Source organism: Prenolepis imparis, unplaced genomic scaffold (assembly GCF_030444845.1).
Source record: "Prenolepis imparis isolate NDT839.2.m4 unplaced genomic scaffold, iyPreImpa1.0 SCAF_2, whole genome shotgun sequence".
Classification (NCBI taxonomy): domain Eukaryota; kingdom Metazoa; phylum Arthropoda; class Insecta; order Hymenoptera; family Formicidae; genus Prenolepis; species Prenolepis imparis.
The window spans coordinates 825,125-852,527 of NW_028141160.1; the positions used below are offsets into that span (position 1 = coordinate 825,125).

Here is a 27,403-nt window from a genome sequence, read left to right on the forward strand (position 1 = left end):
AAGCAGTGGTATCAACGCAGAGTACTACAGGGTGTCCGGTAATAGTCGCATCAACCGTCGTGTGCAGATTCCTGGGATCATTTGGAGACGATTTTTCCTCAGCGAAAATGTCGAGGGAGGTCATTATTTTTTGCATGTTTTCAATTTTTGCCATCATGTATCTTTGTAACTAAGCCTTAAATTAAAATTCTATTAAAGTAAACTCTACCTAAAATTAACTGAAGAATGTGAAAAACCCTTTATTTTCAATCGCTTATAACTCGAAAATTATTGGTGTCTCGACATTTTTGCTGAGGAAAAATCGTCTCCAAATGATCCCAGGAATCTGCACACGACGGTTGATGCGACTATTACCGGACACCCTGTATATATATACAATATACAATATACAATATACAATTAATATATATATATATATATATTTATATTATATAATAACTTTTATAATTGTGTATTTTATCAAAGAATTATATATTATTATTTCGTATTTATAATTATTATAATATTATATATATCATAAAATTATGTATTATCATTATTATTTATTATTTCTTTTATACAATTTTTTTACATAAAAATGATATAAATAATAAAATATTTTTCTAGATGTGAATTTCGTATACCTACTACAGACAACACATTTTCTTTTGGAACCTAGCAATGTGCATATATGTATAAGATTTCATTATATACGATTTGAGCACATAAGGAGCAATGTATCAATATGATATACATAATATAGAATAAGTACATTATGCAACAGCAATATTGTACTGTGATTTCCTTACTTGATATTGAAATAATTCTGCTTCTAAATTGCGCTTAAACACGAATAATTAATACATTGTATGTGTGTATATACAAGATATTAAAAGTAAAATCATATATGCATAATAATATTGTAAAATATTAAACGTGATTAAATTGTCAAACGTAAGATTGTTTTTAATTTTTTACTATAATAAAGTTGTTACAATTATGTATATATTAAATTATATTAAATTATGTATCAAATAATACTCTAAATTCGATATGTAAATGAAATAAATTTTATATTAATGGAAAATGTATAATTAAAAATATATATTATAGAAATACAAAATTTTTGTTACTTTATAAATTATTGTTGATATATTCTCTCGTATAAATCATTTTTTAATATGTAACCAAAAAATTTTTTTTATCAAATGTGTTTTCTGCTGATAAAATCAATTAAGAAAAATATGATAAGTAATATCGGATTAAAAAATATCAATAATTCGCAGTTTTTATTCTCAGTTATGTTATTAATTATTTTAATTTAAAATTTATTTAAAATTATTAAGTTAATTAGTTTAAAATTAACCAAGTCTAAAATTAGTTATAAGTTTAAAATTATTAAGTTATTAATTTAACGATTGAGTTGAAATTATTTTATATTGTTGTAATTACATATATTAGAGAGATTTTTACACTTTGAATAAATTTTATTTGTACATAGACAGCTTGTATATAGATGGATAGCTTTGTACATAGACAGGTGGATATTTTGAATATTTGTTATATAATCGTTTTTAAATAAATATTCAAAATGTAAAAATTCCTTCTGTTTTTATAATTTTAAACTAAATTAATAATTTAATTAGTAGCATAAGATTAATAGAGTAAATAGCTGTAAATATTGTTGATTGACTTTTTAATATAATATTACTTGTTGTTGACTTTTTAATACAATGTTACTAATCATAATTGTCTCAATTAATTTATCGATAGAAAATCTATATTTGATTAATCAAATTTCTCATTAAAAAGCAATTTATAAGATAGAATATATTAATAATTTATAAGCTAAACAAATTTTTTATTATATTTCCTATAAATATATTTTTAACCTTCTTCATTCCTATAGCATCTACTTTATTTACATATTGAATTTAGAGTATCATTTGATATTGAAACTATAATGACTTGTATTAGATAAGAAAAGTTAATCGCTGTGATAGTTTTATGTCATTGATTTGACAGTTTGTCGAATATCATGTTTCATATTTTCTCTAATTTTAGATTTCAATATTTTAGTATTAGAATTTCTGTCTCTCTCCATTTGAGCTGAGGAACATATCATTTAATTTATATTCGCAAGTTGTTGGACATTCTGTATATATTCTTGTTCACATATTAAGATTAATTCTCACTCTTATTTTTACTGTAAATAAATCTTAACACCTGAGATTAAGATTTATTAATTCACTTAAAATTAAAGATTTTTTTCAATACATTTTTCTAATCCATATTATGAAAAACGAGTGGCCACATTCAATAAAACTTATTTATTTCGATGTATTTTGCAAGAATAAAATTCAAATAATTTCTTGTTTCTGACATCATAATTTAGTACAACGTACAATAAGAGACCAAAAACCTTAAAGAGAGCTTACAGTAGCTTTCAGTAGGGCTAATTTCAATATTCTCTACTGATGTTTTTCTTTTTTGTATAGAAATCATGCCAAATAAATATATTTGAAATATAAAGTGTAGATAAAAGTACTTAAATAAACTTAAATAGATCAACTTAAAATAACTTAAAAAATAATTTAAATATTGTTATTAAAAAAATATATAATTTTTTTATTACAGATAAAATTTATAATACATTTATAATACATTTATAAAAAAAATAATAACAGTAATAACAATAATAGCCTTATAAGTAACACATTAATTCTCAACTTTGTTGTTAACTGACCTGCATAGGAATATCTTGAGAAGTAGTAGTAGTAGCTGAACTCAGAGCCATCGAGTTCTGAGATTGTATATACTGAGAATACTGCCAGTATCTCACTCTTGGATCTTCCCATGTTGTGGTGCGATTAAAATGATTTATAAAATATCTAGAAAATAAATAATAAATTCATCAACTATATTTAATTTAATTCTTTTACATTAAAAAATGCCATACAAAATCGATTTTCGATAATTATTTTTAGATTAGTAGTGCACTCATCAAAGCAAAATCTCCTTGAACTCATAACATATTAATAGAAACAGAACATTATCTTCTTTTAAATAAATACATTAAAATAATTTATTTCTATTTCATTCAATAAATAATTTTGAAATATCTATATACATGCATGTATTTTGCAATAGAAAACACGGGTTATAGATATGTCGAGTTATACGTATTGATACGAGATTTTGATTTCAAAATTTTTACATGAATTTTTTTTTTATTAACAAAAGAAATAATATTCCATTATATGCAATATATACGTACGGACGACCACTACGAATATCGTATCTGCATTCCCAACCGGGCGGTAATTGACTCCTGTCACTCTGCTCCGCCATCTTTCCTATGTGTTTTGGCAATTACAGCGAGAATATTAAGCAGAGATCACTTTCTGACGTTGGTTTTATATACATACGCCAATATTTACACGATTTTATTATCGATCTAACGTTCGAACTAATTCAATTAAATTAAACTGAACAAAATTTACATGACATGATCAACTATACGTTTGATTTGATGCTACTTTAGTAATTAGAGTGGCATCAGGTTAGCAATACAAAGTCCACGGCACACGATGTGTTTTCGTACTGGTTTTGTTAACAGATTCGTTGCGTGCTTATGCTGATCACGCGTTGCACGCTACTGTGAAGTTCTATAGTCTATAGTATACTGGAGCAATCCATCCCTATACCATCCTATAGAAAATCGGAATCAGATTTAAGGTGTCTTTTCATACGCAGCATTCAGCATGCTGCAGCAGCAAATCAGTCACGTGATCAAAATTTACTAGAGCATATTTCTTTGTTCTTTTATCCCTTCAAGGTTAAGATTACGGTTTTTGCTTTTATTTTCTTATAATCATCTATTGTATTCTTAAAATCTATTATAGATATCAACAATAATAACTGGACTAATAATTGGAATTAACTGATTGCATGTTCTTCTGCTTTGAACTGCTGTCGCAGCAGTTTGCTATTGTTGGTAAAGTTCAATTGAACCAACAGCAAAAGTAGCAAAGCAGGAGTTTGTTGTCGTCCTTGGACGAATTTGGATGTGTTTAAGATATGTGCGGTTTTGCGCATATCTTCTGTTTGAAGATTATTTTTAAACCCCAGTCAAACCTTTTAGTACTTGACAACAAGAAGATATTTTCAATCACAAAAAGGAATTTTAGCAAGAAGAAGAAAGCTAAGCAAGAAGGCATACTCTCATCATCAAATTCCACCATCACACGCAATAGCATTCTTATCAGAGTCCTTATGTTATCAAATTCCACCATTTGAAAAGCGGCAATTTTATTGACTACAAACGTCTCGGTCCGAGAATCGTGGACACAGGCCTTTTTACACGTATATAGATACTCTTATCATATCTTTTGGCCGGATAAGACCATTTTTGGGTTAGCCGAGGCCGAGACCATTAAAATCATATAGCACTCTATTCTACGTTTCGTTATGTTACGTTTTTCTTTCTGCGTTGCCATCCAAGTAGTGATCGCCATCCGATACGGATACGAACGCAATTACGAGTACCTGAAATAAAGAAATCATTTTGTTAACTTCTTTGGTGAAAAATATATTTGTTAGTAAAAATACAACATCAGTGAGAGTATTATTCCATCCTGACAATCGGCGTTAACTGTTAAATTTAAATTAAATAACTATAAACTAGAGTTCCTGAAAGCATGCTGCGTATGAAAAGGCACCTTGCGGTATCGCCTGTGTGTGTTGCTGAAAAGAAGAACCAATAAGCACATCCTAACCTACCTACCTATCATTGCCCGCCACGTACAATTTACAATCTTATGCTCGCTCCGTTCAAAGCAAAAGGAGGACGATAACGTGTTGATCAAAACGATCCTAATTACTTATATTCTAATTACATGACATTACGTTCGTGAAAAAAAATGATTGTCGCTAACAAACATTCCAAGTTGTTTATATACGCGACCGGCATATTTGTGTGTTATTTCTATTTCGGCATGTTACAAGAGAAGATCACACGCGGACAATACGGCGACAGAGAAAACCGGGAGAAATTTACGTATATGTTCGCATTGGTCTTTATCCAATGCTTGGTGAACTATACATTCGCTAAAACCATTTCGCTGACAGAGATGAAGCAAGGCGAAGATACTACGTCGACCCTGTATTACGCGGTATCAGCTTTGACATATCTACTCGCCATGGTGTGCAGTAACATGGCACTGCAATTTGTCAGTTATCCAACACAGGTCATCGGCAAGGCTGGCAAGCCTATACCTGTGATGATACTTGGCGTATTGTTAGGGAAAAAAGTACGTACGATAAAAGTCTTTCATAGGCCTTTCTGACTATGTAAACATAAAGAGTTGTCTTTTAAAGGCAGGGATAACTTCATAATTTTAAATAAAACCACCTATAAAATGTTACATATTTGTATAAAACAAGTACATAATATCTGGAACATTTGTTTAAAAAATGCTTCTATCAAAAGTTATAAAACTTAGAGTAGAGTGTAATTTCAGATAGCAAGTGTACATCATTAAATGTAAAATGACGTCATTTTGCTATTTGGGATCAAATTAATGATAAAACCATAAATTAATGAAAGATTTCAGTTTTTTTTTATAAATATTAAGAAGTGAATTGGCTTTAAGAGCTGTACGCGGATGTTGGTGGTTTGATTCCAACGAAATTTTTTTTACTTTATTAAATGTTAATTGTTGATTATTCTCATCTAAATGCTCTTATTCTTTCTACAAAATTTTATCTAACTCTTAAACAACGTTTCTGGGATCAGATTAGCTTCATGTATTCTTCATTTTGTCTTCTTTTGTCTTAGGTAATGCAGAGGCGACTTTATATTTACATAGTTAAAAAAAGGTCCCTCGAATATATAAAACTCTCATGAACAACTTTTTGATTCAACAAATATTTTTAGAGTTATTGATTTATAACATAGTTTATGTGGATCATCCTGTATTACCATGTTCTTTAATACATATGTAAGATTCTTTTCTGCAGTCTTTAAGCATTTGTGTCTTCTTTTTGCAGATATATCCAATTAGGAAGTACATATTCATCCTATTAATCGTCATCGGAGTTGCGTTATTTATGTACAAAGATGGCAATGCCTCTAAGAAGCAATCGGAATCATATTTGTCAGTCGGAGAATTATTGTTGTTGCTATCGCTAACAATGGATGGATTAACCAGTGCGGTGCAAGAACGAATGAGGGCGGAACATAAGTCGAAATCTGGTCATATGATGCTCAACATGAATCTCTGGTCTGTTATTTTTAGCGGCACGGTGATTGTTATCTCTGGAGAGCTTTTCGAATTTATTCGCTTTCTACAACGATATCCTTCTACTATATGGCATATAATGACGTTTTCCATAGCCGGTGCATTTGGACAATATTTCATATTTCTAATAGTAGCCGAATTTGGTCCATTACCATGTTCGATTATAACCACTACTAGGAAATTTTTCACCGTTTTAGGCTCTATATTAATCTTTGGTAATAATCTTTTGCCTAGACAATGGTTAAGTACATTTATAGTATTCGCAGGTTTATTATTGGATGCTATGTATGGTAAAGATAAAAGTAAGAAAGATACTGCAAAATAAAATGTGATAAATATTTCAATATTTAGTTAGGCAATTGTTTAAGTATATACTTCCAATATTTAAGTTATTTTTTGTATCTAAAATTTATATGTATATATATATATATTTATATACACATATTTATGTATATGTGTGTATAATAAAAGTAATATATTAGAATATATTAGGGTTTTTATAAATACATGTGCATATTAATTGATAATAAAAGTATTATTATCTTTCTCTATTTACATTTTTATAGTGATAAAAATAATTGTGAAAATAAGAATTTTTATGAAAGAATTTTGTGAAAATATTATTTTCTGTAATTGTATAAAATTATTGTCCATTTAGTCCAGTCAAATTAGCAAAAAAGAAAAAAATAACCGGTAAAACGCTATAAATTGGTGGAGACCTTTATCTTGGCATACTATTGAACGTACTGAAAGTCCGGACCTCTATCTGCAGGGCTCGATCCGCCATCTTGGAAAAAAGGTGCTTCAATTCAGTTTTTTCCTCATATCTCGGTAATCGTTGATCCTATTGTATTGAAGGTTATAATGAAAAATGAAGCTCATTAAATTCTTTATAAAAAAGGTCCAATACATTTTTTTCATATCTTTAATAGTTTCTATGACGCTGAAACTAGCAGCCGCTAAGTGATAACGGCGCGGCGCGGCGAGTCAGACGCGTGTATCGCGAGTCACAAATGTTTGAATTCGCAGGTTTAATTTTTTTGCAGTAAAAAAAACATTTTTATAATTATTGATCCACTTAATCGAACAGTGTATGTTAAAATCGGGTGCTAGATAAATTTATTAATGTTTTAAGTGAATAAACGGCATTCCAGTTCTCCGATCTTTACATGCCTTGTTCGAAGTTTTTGCAGTAAAAATAAATTATGAAAAATATACACTAAGAATATAAAGGCTCGATATATATCAAATATAAATCGGTAATAGATAGGCTATTCGAGCCGTACGCGGATGTCGGTGTGTTGATTCCAACGAAAATTAATTTTCGTTGGAATCAACGCACCGACATCCGCGTACGGCTCGAATAGCCTATCTATTACCGATTTATATATGAAAAATGTAGTTTCTTATGGTTTTCGATCTTCTGAATCGAATGGTGTATGTTAAAATTGGGAGCTGGACGAATTTCTTAATGTTTTTGGCAAATAACCGACATGAACGTATAAATTGGCGTACGCTATGTCGGTTATTTGCCAAAAACATTAAGAAATTCGGTCAGCTCCAATTTTAACATACACCATTCGATTCAGAAGATCGAAAACCATAAGAAACTATATTTTTCATAATTTACTTTTACTGCAAAAACATCGAACAAGGCATGTAAAGATCGGAGAACTGGAATGCTGTTTATTCGCTTAAAACATTAATAAATTTATCTAGCACCCGATTTTACCATACACTGTTCGATTAAGTGGATCAATAATTATAAAAATGTGTTTATTTTTTTACTGCAAAAAAATTAAACCTGCGAATTCAAACATTTGTGACTCGCCATACACGCGTCTGACTCGCCGCGCCGTTATCACTTAGCGGCGGCTAGTTTCAGCGTCATAGAAACTATTAAAGATATGAAAAAAATGTATTGGACCTTTTTTATAAAGAATTTAATGAGCTTCATTTTTCATTATAACCTTCAAAACGATAGAATCAACAATTACCGAGATATGAGGAAAAAACTGAATTGAAGCACCTTTTTTCCAAGATGGCGGATCGAGCCCTGCAGATAGAGGTCCGGACTTTCAGTACGTTCAATAGTGCCAAGATAAAGGTCTCCACCAATTTATAGCTTTTTACCGGTTATTTTTTTAAATCGCTTTATTTTGATCTAATTTGACTGGACTAATTATCAAAGATATTGAAATAGATGCATATGTTGACAATATTGTGATTTTTTTTCTTTTTTTAATTATATCTACTCATACTTTCTATAAAGTTTTCTATAAATTAAGGAATCAGTTTAATACTATACTGGAAACGATTTTTTCTAGTAAATAAATTATATTGATATAATCTAATATTGAAACTTTCTCTTTTAATTCTTTATATTGAATTGTCAGAAAAAAAATCATAAGATTCTTTTCTTGTATTATATATTGAAATAATAGTTTTTTCGCATTACTATTTATATTTGATAAATATAAAATATTATTTATTAATATAAAAAATATACTGAAGATTTTCTTATAGGTTTAAGAATTAGTTAATATCTATAAATTTTGATCAACTATCATAAGATTTTTATTGGAAACATAGAATATTTACATATATAAATTATATATATTTAACAATATGTAAGATGTGATTTGCCAGTCGAATTTTTAAAACAAGATTAAGAATATTTTATTGACCAACACTGGCTAAGACTAATTCTTATATTATAAGACTTTATTTGGGAATAATCTCAATTCGAGATTTAATTTCCCGAATCCCCTCTAACCCCCCTACAGAATTATAGGGGAATTAGAGGGGATTCGGGAAATTAAATCTCGAATTGAGATTATTCCCAAATAAAGTCTTATAATATAAGAATTAGTCTTAGCCAGTGTTGGTCAATAAAATATTCTTAACCTTGTTTTATATATATTTAATTATTAGTGCAAGACACAGGACTAAAATAAGAATTTTTAATATATATTAAATAATTAATATATATTATATTTAATATACATATATAATTTTTAATATATTTTTATAATATGACATTGTAAGATTAAGAATTGAAATATGACAGAGATAAAATGACATTAATAGTATCAAATATACATAATTTTAAATAAGAGTATTGTGTTAAAAGATTTAATTATTTTAACACAATTAATTACATTTTACAAAAATTAAATAAAAATTTATATATTAATACATTATAAATTAAATTAATGTATAATTTGGAATACATTTGAACACAATTTAGTTATTTTAAAATATGTAAATTAAAAAAATATTTGCAAAAAAAGGATATTTATATTGTTACTTCTCCGCATAAAGCAATTATATAAATATCTTAAAATTATAAAAGATCATCGATTAAGCAAATGTTAATCAGTACTCTCTCTTTTACAACATATGTTAAGGTCATCATGAGATGTTATTAACATAAATAATTACCATACAATTATTTAAAAATAAAATACAATTGTTTAAAAAAATATATTTAGAATTGTTAATTATACATATAATTATATGAAAATTATTATAATAAGTAATGTTTATATGCAAAGTATGAACAAATATAATGAAATTAAAGTTCCACATTTGCAAAAATCATGAAGATATTTCACGATTTTTATACATATATTGCGTATTTTAGTAAAATGTATCTCAGAAAAATCCTATTTCTTTATTAAAGATCTTAAAAAAACCAAATTTAGCGATCTGTCGATAATTGTAGATGACGAGGTAAAAATATTTCTAATTTCAAAAATTAAAGAAAAATGATTTTTTTCATAAACAGAAGTTTTTTACATACCTTTTCATGGTTTGTGCCAATAAATGAAAACTACATATAATACTTATAAAATGCATAAAATTCTTTAGAACATAATGCCAGACGTTTTATATCCCGTGGCTGCAGCATATCTGCGATTTTTAATCGTAGCTCCATTGGCAAGCCTTGAAAACTGGGACTTGTTAAACCTAATTCCGACAATATATCTGTCCGCAAAGGTGTGGTCAGTTTGTTTTTAAATCTAGACAAATTTTGAAATATATCAATTTTTTATATAAATAGATAAAATAAATAACAAATAGGTAAATTTATTCTTTATACCTATGTGATATTTCCTTTAAATTCCTATATCGTATTAATAAATTATTCGTATAAGGATTTACATATTTTAACGTCTGTACAGTCATGCTATAAGTTTTTTTTTCTTTTATACACGGAAATATATTAAGTATCAATATATCACCGTAAGGTATTGCGATAAACTTTGATTTAATATTCTCCAAATTATGCAATATGAAATGTGCTTCGTATATGCCTGTTTCTGGCAATTTCCAATCAGTAGGTATACGAACCAATCTTGTATTTTGCTCTCTGTAAACAACACGCATATTAATAAAATTACTGGAGAAATATTGAAAAACTTAGATATTTATATATATATATATATATATATATATATATATATATATATTACCGCTTTAAAGTATTAGAAATGGATACAGAAAATCCAGATTCTGCTAATAGAACAAGCAGTAAGGCAACAAGATAATCATGGTGAGTAGCATTTTCATCCAATTGTTCTAATACTGCACTCAATGATAATGTTAACCTGGAAAACGTACTATCTTCTGCCAATATCGGTTCAGATATATCAACCACCCTATTCAAAGAACATAACTTCTCCATTTTTTAAATAAAATGTTTATACCGTGATACATAAATCAGCACCACATTTTTGACATATACTTTGCGATGCAATGAAAATTAATGCAAAACGTGACGTGTCACGAAAAGTATTACTTTCTATCTAGTCAATAAAAACATGTCATAATATTATAACAGTATATATTATAATATTATAAAGCGTATTGCATTGATTACATTTGATGTCGTGTAAATAGAAGTGAAAAAGTTGTTATTCAATTGTCAAACATTGCCGCGTTCAGCAGAACTGCTGAGTTGTCATCATATCAACATTCTGAACATTCTACGTTATTTGTAGGTTTTAAAAGTAAGAGCCAATCACGATCGATTGCTACTGTCCTAAGCCTTAAGAAATTGACTAATCGCAGTCAAGTATTCTCCTCATACTTGATTGTGATTGGTCAATTTTTTAAGGGCTTCTGCACACAGGACGCGTCGATCATAGATATATTAAGAAAGACTGCTTATGGCCGGTAGCTGGTATTCATAGTCCGTTCTTATATTTAAGATCGTCTTAAGATCTCGTTCAACCAATCAAGAGATGCTATGCGAGCATTTGATTGGTTAAACGAGATCTTAAGACGATCTTAAATATAAGAACGGACTATGAATACCGGCCATATAAAGGCTGGATTATAGAGGCTGTAAATTTTTTCCGTAACCGTAAATTTAAGGATTCAACCAATCACGTTGGCGAATCAAGCAACGCGATTGGTTGAATCCTTAAATTTACGGTTACAGAAAAAGTTTACGGCCTCTATAAACCAGCCTTAAGTCGTAAGCAATAAACCAATCATATTCGATTACTGCAGATGCGGTTTCAATGTGAGATAATTTTTCGTTTTTAAGACTAAAGGTGCCTTTTCATGCTGACGCTCGACGCTCATTTTTAGCGTCAAAAGACGTCACATGACCAAAAATAAAGATACCAATTCGTCAATTTTGGTCACGTGACGTCTTTTGACGCTAAAAATGAGCGTCGAGCGTCAGCATGAAAAGGCACCTTAATAACAGAGAGAAACATGAGAGCGGCCACCGCGATTCAGCGGACGCGTGTACTAATGCGCCCCCTGAAAAAGTGTATATAAACTACGTCGTTACGCTCGGTAAAAAGCGTGATAAATGGTTCGAATCCGTGATATGGTTCATATCCGAACTACTCGGATAAGAACCGAGTTGAGAACTAAACAGATGAGTCAGACAAGGACCAACAATCCATCAGCTCCATGAACTTGGCTCCCCAATTTTGACTTTTTGAGTTTTTTTTTTTAAAAATCGTTTGTAAGTCGTTTGTAGGTGATTGTTAGATTAATTAAAACGTTTGTTAGATTTTAGCTTCGCGCTGCAAAATAAAAAATAAAATTGACCGTAAAGTTAGGGTGCCGTCACATGGGGCGTAACTTGCGTAAGCGTAACCAGCGGATCGCCAATCACCGAGTTATTCCGATAGAGCTCGACGAAGGGCTCTATCGGAATAACTCGGTGATTGGCGATCCGCTGGTTACGCTTACGCAAGTTACGCCCCATGTGACGGCACCCTTAGCCCCCGGTTTTTTATTTTGATCCTATTTCAGTTTTGCAGAGGCTGAATCGATGCGGAATCGTTTGTTGGTCACGAATATGCTAATTAAAACGTTTGTTAGATCGTCGTTTCTTAAATAAAAGCAAAAAACGATATTTGATAATTTTCTAGGGAAATATCCGCAAAGTTAGCCCCCGGCTTTTAATTTCGATTATTTAAGTTTTGCAGAGGCTCAATCGATGCGGAATCGTTTGTTGGTCATGAATATGCTAATTAGAACGTTTGTTAGATCGTCGTTTCTTAAATAAAAGCAAAAAACGATATTTGATAATTTTCTAGGGAAATAACCGTGAAGTTATTCCTCGGCTTTTAATTTAGATTATTTAAGTTTTGCAGAGGCTTAATCGATGCGGAATCGTTTGTTGGTCACGAATATGCTAATTAGAACGTTTGTTAGATCATCGTTTCTTAAATAAAAGCAAAAAACGATATTTGATAATTTTCTAGGGAAATAACCGTGAAGTTAGCCCTCGGCTTTTAATTTCGATTATTTAAGTTTTGCAGAGGCTTAATCGATGCGGAATCGTTTGTTGGTTACGAATATGCTAATTAGAACGTTTGTTAGATCGTCGTTTTATAAATAAAAGCAAAAAACGATATTTGATAATTTTCTAGGGAAATATCCGCAAAGTTAGCCCCCGGCTTTTAATTTCGATTATTTAAGTTTTGCAGAGGCTCAATCGATGCGGAATCGTTTGTTGGTCACGAATATGCTAATTAGAACGTTTGTTAGATCGTCGTTTCTTAAATAAAAGCAAAAAACGATATTTGATAATTTTCTAGGGAAATAACCGTGAAGTTAGCCCTCGGCTTTTAATTTAGATTATTTAAGTTTTGCAGAGGCTTAATCGATGCGGAATCGTTTGTTGGTCACGAATATGCTAATTAGAACGTTTGTTAGATCGTCGTTTCTTAAATAAAAGCAAAAAACGATATTTCGCGTGTCGCTAATCGCGCTGGTCTGCAGAAGCCATAACGCGTACCGCGTAACCAATCAGAGCCGTAATAGAAAACGCGGAACGACTCTGATTGGTTACGCGGTACGCGTTATGGCTTCTGCAGACCAGCGCGATTAGCGACACGCGAAATATCGTTTTTTGCTTTTATTTAAGAAACGACGATCTAACAAACGTTCTAATTAGCATATTCGTGACCAACAAACGATTCCGCATCGATTAAGCCTCTGCAAAACTTAAATAATCGAAATTAAAAGCCGAGGGCTAACTTCACGGTTATTTCCCTAGAAAATTATCAAATATCGTTTTTTGCTTTTATTTATAAAACGACGATCTAACAAACGTTCTAATTAGCATATTCGTGACCAACAAACGATTCCGCATCGATTAAGCCTCTGCAAAACTTAAATAATCTAAATTAAAAGCCGAGGAATAACTTCACGGTTATTTCCCTAGAAAATTATCAAATATCGTTTTTTGCTTTTATTTAATAAACGACGATCTAACAAACGTTCTAATTAGCATATTCGTGACCAACAAACGATTCCGCATCGATTGAGCCTTTGCAAAACTTAAATAATCGAAATTAAAAGCCGGGGGCTAACTTTGCGGATATTTCCCTAGAAAATTATCAAATATCGTTTTTTGCTTTTATTTAAGAAACGACGATCTAACAAACGTTTTAATTAGCATATTCGTGACCAACAAACGATTCCGCATCGATTCAGCCTCTGCAAAACTGAAATAGGATCAAAATAAAAAACCGGGGGCTAACTTTACGGTCAATTTTATTTTTTATTTTGCAGCACGAGGCTAATCTAACAAACGTTTTAATTAATCTAACAATCACCTACAAACGACTTACAAACGATTAAAAAAAAAAAAAACTCAAAAAGTCAAAATTGGGGGGCCAAGTTCACGGAGCTGCTCGCTCATTTTTAGCGTCAATTTTGGTCACGTGACGTCTTTTGCCGCTAAAAATGAGCGTTGAGCGTCAGCATGAAAAGGCACCTTTAAGCAAAAACGCGTCGAATGAGTGCAAATTTATTGATTACCAATTTGTCTAACTGATGTCTAATAAATGTACTTTAAACTTGATTTTCAGATAAAATAATTATTTCCCAAAGGCTAAGAACATTACAGACGTGTTTCCCAAATAATTTCACGTCAATTACAATAAAAAAAAAATATTTTTTAAATTTATGTCTGCTAACTATACGCTCAATTTATTTTAATTAATTATAAATAAACTACTATTTCCTAAATTATGAGAATCTATTCCTAAATTTGCCCAAATAATTCCCAAGCGATTGGTATAATAGAAAATAAGAAATCTCTAATTCGTCTGCTAACTATATGGAGGTCGGCAAGAATCTGAAAACGCTGATTGGTAGGCTATAAGGCAATAGATAGAATTCCAACTCGTCGCAAATTTATCGCTGTTGCCTGTTCCTATATTCCATTCTGCATTGGCATATGGATTCCAGTGTTGTGGAATTCTCTGTTTCCATATCGCTGTGCTATAGCTATAGCTATCGTTATTATCGCTATCGCCTAGCATTGTGCAAGGGGCTTAACACCGAACAGACTTGAAGTGTCCAACAGAGACATCGGAGAAATTGAATAATTCGTACTGTCATTCGTATTTGCTTCATGATGCCGATTGAACAGACACTGATGTGTTCTTCGAACCACAAATGATTTTTACGATGAACCAACATCGAGAAGTAAAACGTTTTAGTTACCTCAGAAAGCGTCTTAACCTATCTTCATCTTTGTCTATTTGTAAAAAATTCTCAGGTGAGCTTCATCGCGTAGAGTAAAAAATAATAACTTCATTGTATTTCTTATCGAAAAACTTACTTATTTGTTATTTAAATTATTTATTTGTTTTGTAATCATTTTGACAGTCATCCTGTCACATTTCCATATTATTTTCCATCTTTTTTTGTAACATTTAATTATGCGATTATGCGAAAGTCACGTGGAAACGTACATGCATATATAATTAAACTATAATTAAATTAATACCATTAAGTACACAATACATATATATATATATTTTTTAATAATATATATTAAGCAATTTATCAATCAATAATTGCTTTTAATTTTAATATAAAATGTGTAAAACTTTGAGTCAATTTACCAAAGATATACTATTAATATATTAAATAATATTAGTGATAATAATATAAAATAATATTATTTCTAGTGTTGTACACAAAACATGATGTCCAACGGCATTGGGAACCCAATTAATCAAATCGAAGATAGCTCTATGGCGAATAATGTACATCACCCAACATCGTCAGCTTTGAATCCACTTATGAAGTTGTCCTCATATTTTCTGGCAGTTCGACCATGGTCACTCAGTGCATCACTAATGCCAACACTTCTTGGATCAGCGCTTGCGTATCGACTAACAGGTCTAGCAAGTTTCAGTTGGATATCGCTGATCCTTATCGTACTCATTGTACTTTGTGTACACGGTGCTGGTAACGTAGTGAACACCTATTTCGACTATGTGAAAGGCGTCGATAGCCGAAAAAGCGACGACAGAATATTGGTGGATCATTTATTGTCCAAAGACGAAGTAGTCTCGTTGGGAGTTTTTTTATATACAACGGGTTGCGTGGGATTTGTCCTACTGACGCTGGTTTCTCCCGCAAAAATGGAACATCTGGCACTCGTATACTTCGGAGGCTTGTCCTCCTCCTTTCTCTATACAGGAGGTATAGGGTTGAAATACATCGCTTTGGGCGATGTACTTATTTTAGTTATATTCGGCCCGATCTCGGTTCTATTTGCGTTTATGGCGCAAACCGGTCACGTCGAACTAGGAACGATTTATTACGCTATACCGCTCGCGTTGAACACCGAGGCTATTTTACATAGCAACAACACGAGGGATATGGATAGCGACAGGAAGGCAGGAATCGTCACGCTGGCGATTTTGATAGGCTACACCGCGTCTCACGTTTTATATGCGTTTCTACTGTTTACACCATATATCATTCTCATAGTACTGGCATTAAGATATTCAGTATGGTTTTTACTGCCGGTGATCACTCTGCCGACCGCCTTTAAGATAGAAAAAGAATTTCGAAATCCGCATAAAATTCAAAATGTGCCTAAACGAACAGCCAGATTAAATATGTTTTTAGGTATTTTGTATGTTATCGCTTGCCTGCTTGTGAGCTCAATTCCTTATCCATAATAAATATTTATAAAGCGCTTTGACATTAATCCTGGGTGTGTTACTTTTTCTATTTAGTAATTTATTAATACTTCTCTTGACGAAATTTCAGATTTGCAATTTTTTTTTATTTTTTCTTTTTTATTGAATAAAGTATTCCAATTCTCTTTGCCATCTTACTAATTTATACTTATCTATACTTTTATATTTTCTTTATTCACAAAAGTCGGCCAGGATTGATATAATTATTGAATGTAAAATCAGAATTCATTAAGGCTCCTGGCTCCTCACCGACTATGGGCATGTTCCGATATACACTGCCAGTACTGAAAAGCTATAGTTTACGTTACGTATATTATATATTTTCAGTACTAGCAGTAATATCGGAACATGGGGTATGTTGGAATTATGACGTCAGAGGCGAGAAAACACACACTAAAAATTCTTAGATGCCATTTCGACATAAAAAGATATTTCGATGAAACAGCACTTTAGATGGCTTTAGCACACTCTTAAAATACTTCTAAAACTATCCTTTTCCCTTTATAATCAATCAACAGCTGTAAAATGACTATAATATGAGGCCAGTCAGTTTAGTCTTTGCATATGCGCAGTCATTCCGCATGACAAAGTCTGATATCATCATCATTTTATGGTTGTTGATCGACTGTCAAGGGAAAAGAATAGTTTTCGAGGTATTTTAAAAGTGCGCTAAAGCCATCTGATGTAGTGTTTCATCGAAATATCTTTTCATTTAAAAATGGCATCTAAGAATTTTCAGCATGTGTTTTCTCGCCTCTGACGTCACAATCTAACATGGCCACGGCGAGGATTCAGGAGCCGTAGGCTCTGCGCACAATAGAAAAAATATTAAGAATAAATATTAAATATTAGGAATACGAATTATTTTAATAATAAAATCGAAAAAACTCTGATATAAAAATACAAATTCGAGTATAAAGGACTAGTAAGGGCTAATAAACTAGTAAGAGTCCTTTATACCCGAATTTGTATTTTTATTTATATCAGAGTTTTTCGGATTTTATTATTTTAAAACAATAAAATTCTCTGACATACAAATTCGAGTATAAAGGCTCTTACTAGCTTATTAGCCCTTAGTAGTCCTTTATACCCAAATTTGTATTTTTATATTAAAAGTCTTTAATTTTATTATTTTAAAATTAATTCTTATTCCTAATATTTTCTCTATTGTGCACAGGGTCATAATATACGCTCGATCAAAAAAGAAAAGAAAAGCGATACGGTAGAAAAAAATAGAAAAAAAATTCTTTAAATGCTTATCATGGAACTAATAATTATGATATCGAAATACTTCAAAAATAAAAATAGAGCTTAAAGTATTTTGAGAAAATTTTAATGGAAAACTGTTCTACGTACACGACTTTAAGCTTTATTTTCGTTTTTGAACCACCAAGATATTATAATTATTAACTACGTTATATTACAAGTTGTACAATTTTTTCTATTTTTCTACTGTATCATTTTTTTTTATCAAGTGCATATATATCTCAGCAGCTATTAAATTTTATAATTTTATCACAAAATTTCTCTGAATTTTCATCATGCAATTATTTTCAAATTATAATTAGCAGAAGAAAAAACGATTAAAGATATTTATGTAATATTTACCTCAAGTACAAATCAATTTATAGAATTTTGAATATGTACATGCATTTGTCACAAAATTAGATCTCTGTGACATCTTTAATATTATTTTATAGCATATTATATTGTTATATGATCTTTTGTGATATAATAATTCGGAAATATCAGGGTTTTAAAAATGGAGGAATATTACTCGTTTATATATGTTTTTTTTTATTTTTCCAATATTTATTTAGATATCTACAAGTCAACTTTTTATGAAAATAATCTCCCAAAATTTAAATTTCTTAAAATAAATTTGAGTACATTTAATGTATAAATCCAATAAATAACTTAAATACTCAAATTTTGCGTATTTTGTTACATAGGTGTGTCAAGAGAGTATATACACATATTTTGTTAAAACTTTATAAATGTGTTTGCATATTATTTATGTTATAACTTACATGTGCATACATGTAATATACATACATGTAATATACATACATTCATACATATAACATGGTGATTCGCACACAAAAGGAAATATCAATATTTTAGAAGATGATAGTATCAGTCACATACATACAGACAAACACACACACACATACACATTATGAGAAAAAAGTTTACATGAACATGTATTTAGTTCTCAATATCATATCTGTATATTCAATATGTTTGAAAATTTGTAGCGATTTTATAAGCCTTCAAACATTTATAAGAGTCGCAGTCTTAAATAATAATTGTTTATTTACGTTATATTCGGTTCAATTAATTGTCTGTGTATTAAAGTACATAGAAAAAAAATCGTACACATTCAAATAATTATATCTTAATTGTAAACTATATTTAGAAAATTAGATACATTTTCACATATGAACTTTTGTTCTCACAAATAATTGATATTATCACTTATCAAAATAGTGACCTTTCTTCCTAAATCAGTATGTGTGTATACACACATATATACATCCGCATGTAAAAATACACATCAAATATATGTATATATATAAATATCATTTTATATATACATATAATATACACATGTGTGCAAGAGTACTTGAAATTACTGAATGTTTTTTTTTAAATACAAGTTTTTTAATTTTTCTACCCTACGTCTTGCAAATTAAAATTTTATTAAAGTAAACTCCAGGAATTCTGAAATGAACTAAAGGAGTATACAATTTTGATATTTTTTTGGTTTTTCCCCAAAAAACAAAAATCTTTCTTCTATATAACTCGAAAATTATTGATGTCGACATTTTCGTTAAGAAAAAATCAATTTTTATTTAATAAAAAAAATCAACTGTTATAAGAGAACATATGTGATGGCTTTGAGACCTCTTGTGTATGAGTGTGTATGTGTGTGTATGTATAAACTTAACAGTGATACAAATATCACAATATCATATATAGCTGTTTGACATAGTATATACGTATGTTTTGTATTGACATAGTATATTACATTTTCATGACATGTTATATGTACAATTTAATTTATTTTTTATTAAATAAAAATTATAAACTTTTTATTCTATTAATTCGCAGATACATATGTATCGATAATGAAGCATATCTTTGCATTAGACATAGTATAATTCTAATTTTATTTATTTTTTTTTTGTTCGATCGCTGTAAGAGAATCTTACGGGGTTGTACTATTTATTCCCTGAATAGAGATAGTTTTTTTCCCTTCTTTCCACTTCCTCTTTCTCTATGTTTTTTCCCATCCCTTTTTTTCTAATTACGATAATAAATTAAAAATATAGGGAATCAAACAGAATTTTTTAGTTTACTTTTACTTGGATTTATCTCAATTTAAATTGATGAAATTTAAATAATTGTGTAAATGTATAAATAGAAAAATTTTGAAAATCAGGAAAAATTTTCTGTTTTTTATATATGAAAAAAAAATTCAAAAATTGATAAACTTTCTTATAGAAAGTAAAAATATGTTATATATTATATTCTATGTATATTATATATATAAAATATAAAACATTACTAAATTTTGTATTATAGATTATTTGATCTCAATTTATCAAAAAATACACGATTCTATTATTATCATATAAAATAATATTCTATCAAATGTCTCTCTTTGCGGTCACATATTTCTACAGATTTATTATTTTATCACAACACTATGCAATAAAATTGTCATATCCAGGAATATCTATATATAATATGAACCAAAGAAAGATGTAGGAAAAGAGAGAGCAAATTTATGAGGCTTTGTTAAATAAAACGAGTCTTTTTAATTTTATGCTGTTTCTATCTCGTTCTTTTTCTTCTGCCCAATTTTTTCCCTAATTTTGTCAAAATATTTTTTTACAAAGAATTTTTTTCCCGTTTTCTCTACGAGAATCTGCAGATGTACAATATCAAATGACAATACTATTCAGATTATATAGAAAAGCGATGTTTTATTAAGAATGTTTCTGCATCTTATAATTCTATGAATTTATATATTGTATGGAATACACACATTTTGAAAAATAAATTACTAAATATACAACATTTATAATTTACATTTACATATTTATTCGTCTAATATATAATTTAATATTTTTAAATAAAATTATAGCTCAATATTTTGATAGCATTTTATTTACATATTTTACACATGTTTTATATATACATATTTAACTAGAAAATAAAAATATTAGGATAATCGTAACCTATCATGTATATTTGTATGCATATGTATCTACACATGTGTATACATATAAAAAACTAAAATATGATTATACGTTATATAGTTAAATAGGGGGGAAAAAATCACACATTTCTCTATACCAAGTTCTCTTCATCAAACAAGGCATTCTTCAGTTTCTCCTCCAATAATGTATTCTCCAATTGTTGTATTTGCAACTGGTTTTCTATCTTCTTAGATACAGAATGTACCTCTATGACTCGAGCTTTAGTATGTTCACAAAATTCTGCTAATGAACCAAATTTCTCATCTAGTATACTATCTTGCAGATCGTTTGCCGAATCATCAAGTCTCTTTCTCTTCTTCTCCGGTTCATCTAATATATGACGATTATCAAAATTCAATTCGCACGACAGAAATTTCGTCAGTACATTAGATTTAAACCACCATGGTAAGGTCCGGAAATGTTTGATGTGATTTCTGTTATAAACGATTATTTGATCCTTGTCCAAAAGATGTATTTTTTCTTTAACCACATGTAATAGTATGTGTACAAAATTGGATAGTCGCAAACTTCCTGACGTGAGGTATAAATCACTCAATATATTGCAAAATACAATGTTACAATTTGTATCAGGTAGTACCTCTCTGCAATACTTTATGATATATCGTCGTAAGTCTTGTATATCCGTTATTGGCCATGGTGCACTAAAATAAAAAAAATAAACAAATATTAAAATATTAAAAATAATACATCAATGATTTTAATGAGTGTATATGTGTGTATGTTTGTAAATATATAATTAATTTCTAATATAGATCACACTCACTTCCATGGTGGTAACACAAAACTGTTCATTGTAGTCTCTAAGTTTGCTCTGTATTCATCTTGTTTCCACGATTCGTCGAAATGCTCATAACTGCGTGGCATTATACTGGTATTTTTAAGGAATTTTTTAAATTCGGGTGCGAAATTTGTATACAACATAGATTCTGGATCTAAAATTATGTCTATCAAATGATTTACAGCCTCATTGTGTAAATCGATTACAAAATTGGGATTTTGTAATGCATTTGATAATTTTTTATTGAACATAGCATCACCCAATATCCTGTAAATGATAATAATTAGACAATATAATGAAATGTGCACAATATATGTTATATAGAGTTCTTCTCTTATTTTAATTAATTTTAATATAGTCAAATATTGCTGAAATTATGGCTGTAATGAGAAAATATTTTATACAAAAATTAAAAGGTTTCGACGAGAAAAACGTTGATCAATCAATTATTTTGAATTTTAACTCATTTTTTCATTTTTTTTCAGTCATTTCAAATCAAAATTTTTTTATATAAATTGATTCTTTGCAATATTTGGCATAAAAAGTTACCATAAAGGTGACAAAAAATGAATAGTTTATAAGATATTTTGTACTTTAAAGTGAATAAAATATTTCATAAAAGATTTATTTTTCGATGACTTTACTCAATACTTTTAGTATGCAATTTGCAGCTATATATTTTTCCTTAAAAATGTGTTCTTTTTACAATAATTGAGTCCTCTCATTATTTTTTTCGTTACTGTCAAAGTTTCAGCAATATTCGACTATATTAAAGTAACCATACTCTGTACAATATTTAAATATAATCAAAAACAAATTGTAAAGGAGGATATTACCTTAACCATAACTCTTCTGACAAACAAATGTTGTAGATGTTACACAAATAATCCATCTCCAGTGGAATTGATGGTGATTTGTTCATTGTCAACCATAAAACTACACTCTGTATTAAATTTAAAATAACTTTTGTAGACAGATCTTCCTTGTACATAATCGTGTATTCCAATATGTAACCAGATTCCAAAAAGGATTCCAAGACGGAGATAATATTCTCATTCTGAAGTTTCAAACTTCCATGACCCAAAATTATACAAGCGAGCGGCATAGGCATCAGTTTGTTCCTCGACAATACAATCCTCGTTAAACGTTTGGCGACAAATTTATAATCTTCCGTAGCATCGGCAATAAATAAAAGCGCATCTGCACCGATCAAATTATCCTCGCTGATAAAACCCTCATAATGTCTTATGCAAACGTGTAAAGTCTCGTAGGGATTTGATCGATAAGTCTTTATAATAGGATCCATCGTAAAATCGTCAGGATACAGGTACTCATTCATCACTTTCTTATAATGCCACAAGAGCGTTCTATTGGCCAAGTCCGGCCAGGAAATCATCAATTTCCAAAACATATCAGCCAAAGGATTGATGTCCAACAATCGTAGATTCTCCTTAATACCGGCGTACGCGATAACTTCAATAGGTGCGAGAGGTTCCGTACCAGTTGTATCCTTCGATTGACGTTGTTTCTCGCGCATATTCCGTATCGCCACCTCCTGTTCCTTGGAATACAACATTTTCGCATTTTCCTCCACGGTGTGTCTCTGCAACCAAACCGGTGTGCCTTCCAATGCCTCTCTCTGTCGTTTCTTCCTCGATACGTACAGCTTCCAAGCATCGAAGCACTTGATCACCACTCGATTCTTAATTCTCGACGATACGGCTTCTAACTTCCGTTGACGATCAATTTCGGCAGTTAACTCTGCGTTACATATCTCGCAAAGAACTTCGTCGGTCATGTCGGAGAGAATTTTCTCGCTTAATGTTTGGTACATTTTTATTTCTTCGATATTCTCTTTTGCAATGACAGAGCAGAACTCGTGCGCAGTTTCCTCGTACAAGCTGTTGTAAATTTCCTCTGACTGTTCTTCGATTTGTTGTATCTTCCTCGTGTGCTCTAGCTTCGCTTGTTCGGCCTCCAACATCTTTTGTGCGGTATCTTCTTCTTGGACCTGTTCTTTCTTAGGAACGATAGTTCGATTCTTCATTATTTCGTGCCCATCGCTTGCATTTACCGAATGCTCTGTAGAAAACGGTGTGGGAAGATAATTGCTGGCGAAAACCGTAGAGGAAGGCGTCATATTTTTAAATATATCTTCCGATCTTATTTCCGAGAAGACATTTCGATTTGTAGCCATTGTTGCAAGAGACATAGCAGGAGTCTCTTTATTACGTAATGTTTCCTGCTTAGAAAATGTGATAGGATTGTTTATAAATGCGTTATTACTAAAAATATTGCTGCCACAAACTTCAGATTGTTTATCTTCAGTCATACTGTCTGCACCAATCACATTTTTATTTTCAGATTGCTTATCAGAAGCTACTTTCATCTGCGTGTCTGTTGTGCAAGGTTGAGGCTTGCATTCAAATATACTTGGTATTTTTTGTTTAAGTCCGATGGATGTATTTAAAATTTGGAAAACATTCGGAGCGATCGGTTCGGAAACTGATATAAGTTTAGGTACATTTGATGTTATATTGTTTGTATTAGCGGACTGCTTTTTAATTTGCATAGAGCGAACATCCTTTTTTAGGGCTTTCTGATTTTTGTCTCGGATCGATGGCACCTTCTTCGTCTTCTTCTCCACTCCGAATTCGTCCAGGTGCCTATACTCGTGTTGTTTTGTAGAAGGGACATCGGTATTTTGATCTACAACATTAATAGATTCAGGCAACAAGTAGCCATGTGCATCGAAACTGTCATGTGGTTTGTAATTTTTGTAAGTCTTTTCTGGCATTTTTTCACCGGCAATACACTGTCCAATAGTGAAGTTCAAAGCTATTCTCTTAGACTCTATCAGATTGTAGGCTCTACCTTGTTGTATACTCGTTGCTGGCATACTAAAGTTCCGACGATTCAAGAGAACATACAATTCGTCGTTCGATAAGTTCAGTCCTACTTGTTCGCAGAAATATTTAGCCTCATTCTCGTTCTCGAAGCCAAGGATATCTATTAATTCGTACAACGGAAAGGGTGTCAAGGTACTTCTACAATACGCCTTCACTATTATCGAAAGAGCTTTCAGTCTAACTTGATTAAAATATCTTAATAAGATACATGCGTTCAGATAAGTCGTCTCTCGTACAAGTTGAAAGAATTTGTAGTAATTATTCGAGTCCAGCGCGAAGTACGTTTCAATGGCGAATTGAATTTTTGGCGAATTTTGCACCGATTTTGGTAACTGTTGCAAGTCGTATAGAAAATTGCCGTTGTTCAAATTTAACAAAACAATGTACGCCCTAAATTCCGACTCGTTCTCGCAGATGATACCCTTCAATCTTAAATCTTGGTACATATATTTCAAGGTTTGCAGACATTTCGTTAGATTTTCCGAATTGATTTTCTTATCGAACACAGACGCGTCCTCCGCGCAAAGTCTCTCCGAGCATACTATGTGAAATCTGGCGCATTGTTCTATCAATTCTACGCTTTCCACGCAACATAGCTCCTGCTGAGTGATATCTTTTCTGATCCCTCTCGTCCTATCCCAGAGAAAATGGTACCACTCTGCCAGATTTGTGTCCTCCTGCTCGCAGAGATCCATTATCTCATGAAGCAGATAGCTCATGGTCATTTTCAACGATCTCACCGGCCTTAATTCGTGGGGCATCGGTTCCTCTTGGTCCGCGGAAGATCTGGAATATTGCTTCACAGCAGTCGCGTGATTTATCTTGTATTCATTTCCCTCCAGCTGTTCGTACGGCGCGATCTGCCTCTGCGATTCGCGCATAAGACGTTCCTTTTCCGGGCACATGTCAGGACAAGTTCCGCTAGTTACCTTAGCTGATGCAAGCGAGGCTGGTTTGATTCGTTTCATTCTCATGATACGGTCTCGAGCTTCCAAGATCTTGTATTTGTCTTCGGTCGTAAGAGCGACCTGACGTATTATATTTTGCAATTCTTCCATAGAAGTATTAGGTAAAGGTTTGATTATCTGACTCTCGGTATCGAGTTTTTCAATCTTTGTTGTAGCAGTTTTCTCAAATTTACTTGCTGTCTTCTCATAAGACAATACAGTTTTCCCTACCGGTGCTCTAACCTTTAACGGAATTAATGTACCTGTATTATCAGACAGTTTGGTCTCTTTGTCAGAATGTAAATTGTATTCTAAATTTGACATGGCTTCCAATTCACTTTTTATTTCATCATCAGCTGCTTTAAGCAGATTCGTCACTATGTTTTTATGCATAATTTTCTTTTTAATCGGTGCTTTCGCCGATGATTCTAATTTTGTCCATTCAACATGAAATTTCTCGCCCATGTAATCGCTACTGCCATAATACGCAGCGTTTGCTTCCATTTTTGATGTGTAAACTACTATGATTGTGCGTTTTCTTGGACGAATAGTTATTTTCACGATATTTCCATATTTTATGAAATATTCCTTTGCTGCTGTTTTGGTCAGCAAAGTTTTGGGAACATTGGAACACGTTATCGAGTTGTCTATGTTAATTTTAGTAATATGCGACTTGGAATTCTTTTTTAGCTGTTCAAACGCACCTGTATCCTTAAGAGCGTTGGCAAACACATTAAATGTGGGTTCATATGTGTTTCTAGAAATTCTCGGCTTATATCTGTTAGATTTATTGGCTTGCGGACTTGTCTGATGACTTTGATCATATTGTGATAATATTGCAGGTGCAGCAAAAGTAAATACATTCTTCTTACTGGAATGAATGTCAAAGACATGATCCGATTCCACGCCAAAATTAATAACTCTTGAAGGATGAAATATATTACTCGGTTTGGAAAATACAAAAGGATTAGCGACAGTGCTTGCTTCAGAAGTGTTATCTTCTATATTGTCCATTTTATTTTTGTTTAATTAATATTTTCCTTTTCTTATTCCTGCGACATAAACACACGTAAATATCATCGAATAAAATTATAATTAATTATTATCATCAAAATTAGAGAATCTGAGAATTAAACTAAATATATTTACCTTTAATATTTCTTTATGACAAATGTGAAGTTTTTATCAATGTAGTTATTATTGCGTCTTTTCGTCCTATAATAATTCACAATAAACTTCTTACGATCAATTTATAATTGTAAATCTAATAATTCCTTTCTTTAGAAAATTACTTAACGGTCAACAGGAATACTTCTTCTTCTTTAATCGGCCTCTGCTGTGACCAAAAAAAGTATAAACAATAAACAATAGGAATAACGAGAAAACTTCGAATTGATACTAGAGACCTCATTCGGTGACAATGCGAAACTCCAATTTCAGGGTCACCAACGCTAATAAAATTAATTCTCAGTCTTTATCATTGACTATGAAAATATAGAGACCGGAGACCGATCTATTGACCGCCGTAGAGTTAGCAGATGAATTGAATATTTTCTAATTATTCTTTTTCATATAATTTGAGAATCGTTTGGAGAAGTTTAGGAAAAGCATTTGAACATTTGGGAAATAATATTTTTTTTATAATAACAAAATTTTATCGAACGTCAAGTTAGCAGATAGCAATTATGTTTAATAAATATTTTGAACGGAAT

General features: G+C 30.9%; 5 protein-coding genes across 6 annotated transcripts; 2 read left to right on the forward strand and 3 right to left on the reverse strand.

Moving 5' to 3' along the window:
- Positions 1-1,833: 1,833 nt before the first annotated feature.
- On the reverse strand, positions 1,834-3,668 carry LOC145932509 (BAG family molecular chaperone regulator 3-like). The gene is made up of 2 exons (XM_083031495.1): positions 3,257-3,668; positions 1,834-2,870 (listed from the first exon to the last, which is right to left on the reverse strand). Exons 1-2 carry the CDS (start codon positions 3,328-3,330, stop codon positions 2,717-2,719), a joined length of 228 nt encoding a protein of 75 aa, XP_082887621.1. The 5' UTR covers positions 3,331-3,668; the 3' UTR covers positions 1,834-2,716.
- Positions 3,669-4,668: 1,000 nt separating this feature from the next.
- Positions 4,669-8,568, forward strand: Meigo (Solute carrier family 35 member B1 homolog meigo). Its single transcript, XM_083031492.1, has 2 exons — positions 4,669-5,291; positions 6,031-8,568. The coding sequence occupies exons 1-2, from the start codon at positions 4,902-4,904 to the stop codon at positions 6,604-6,606; spliced, it is 966 nt and encodes a 321-aa protein (XP_082887618.1). The 5' UTR covers positions 4,669-4,901; the 3' UTR covers positions 6,607-8,568.
- A 305-nt stretch (positions 8,569-8,873) lies between these two features.
- Positions 8,874-11,260, reverse strand: LOC145932508 (F-box only protein 7-like). The gene is made up of 3 exons (XM_083031494.1): positions 10,760-11,260; positions 10,387-10,656; positions 8,874-10,306 (listed from the first exon to the last, which is right to left on the reverse strand). Exons 1-3 carry the CDS (start codon positions 10,969-10,971, stop codon positions 10,117-10,119), a joined length of 672 nt encoding a protein of 223 aa, XP_082887620.1. The 5' UTR covers positions 10,972-11,260; the 3' UTR covers positions 8,874-10,116.
- Positions 11,261-14,959: 3,699 nt separating this feature from the next.
- Positions 14,960-19,862, forward strand: Heix (UbiA prenyltransferase domain-containing heix). The gene is made up of 2 exons (XM_083031491.1): positions 14,960-15,327; positions 15,743-19,862. The coding sequence occupies exon 2, from the start codon at positions 15,758-15,760 to the stop codon at positions 16,745-16,747; it is 990 nt and encodes a 329-aa protein (XP_082887617.1). The 5' UTR covers positions 14,960-15,327; positions 15,743-15,757; the 3' UTR covers positions 16,748-19,862.
- Positions 19,863-20,906: 1,044 nt separating this feature from the next.
- Xmas (RRM_XMAS2 and SAC3_GANP domain-containing protein xmas) lies at positions 20,907-27,093 on the reverse strand. Of its 2 annotated transcripts, XM_083031486.1 has the most exons (5): positions 26,989-27,063; positions 26,841-26,906; positions 22,672-26,743; positions 21,821-22,102; positions 20,907-21,698 (listed from the first exon to the last, which is right to left on the reverse strand). In XM_083031486.1, exons 3-5 carry the CDS (start codon positions 26,703-26,705, stop codon positions 21,128-21,130), a joined length of 4,887 nt encoding a protein of 1,628 aa, XP_082887612.1. In that variant the 5' UTR covers positions 26,706-26,743; positions 26,841-26,906; positions 26,989-27,063; the 3' UTR covers positions 20,907-21,127. The 2 variants fall into 2 exon arrangements, with proteins under 2 accessions (XP_082887612.1, XP_082887611.1); XM_083031485.1 differs by having other exon boundaries at positions 26,841-27,093.
- Positions 27,094-27,403: the final 310 nt, after the last annotated feature.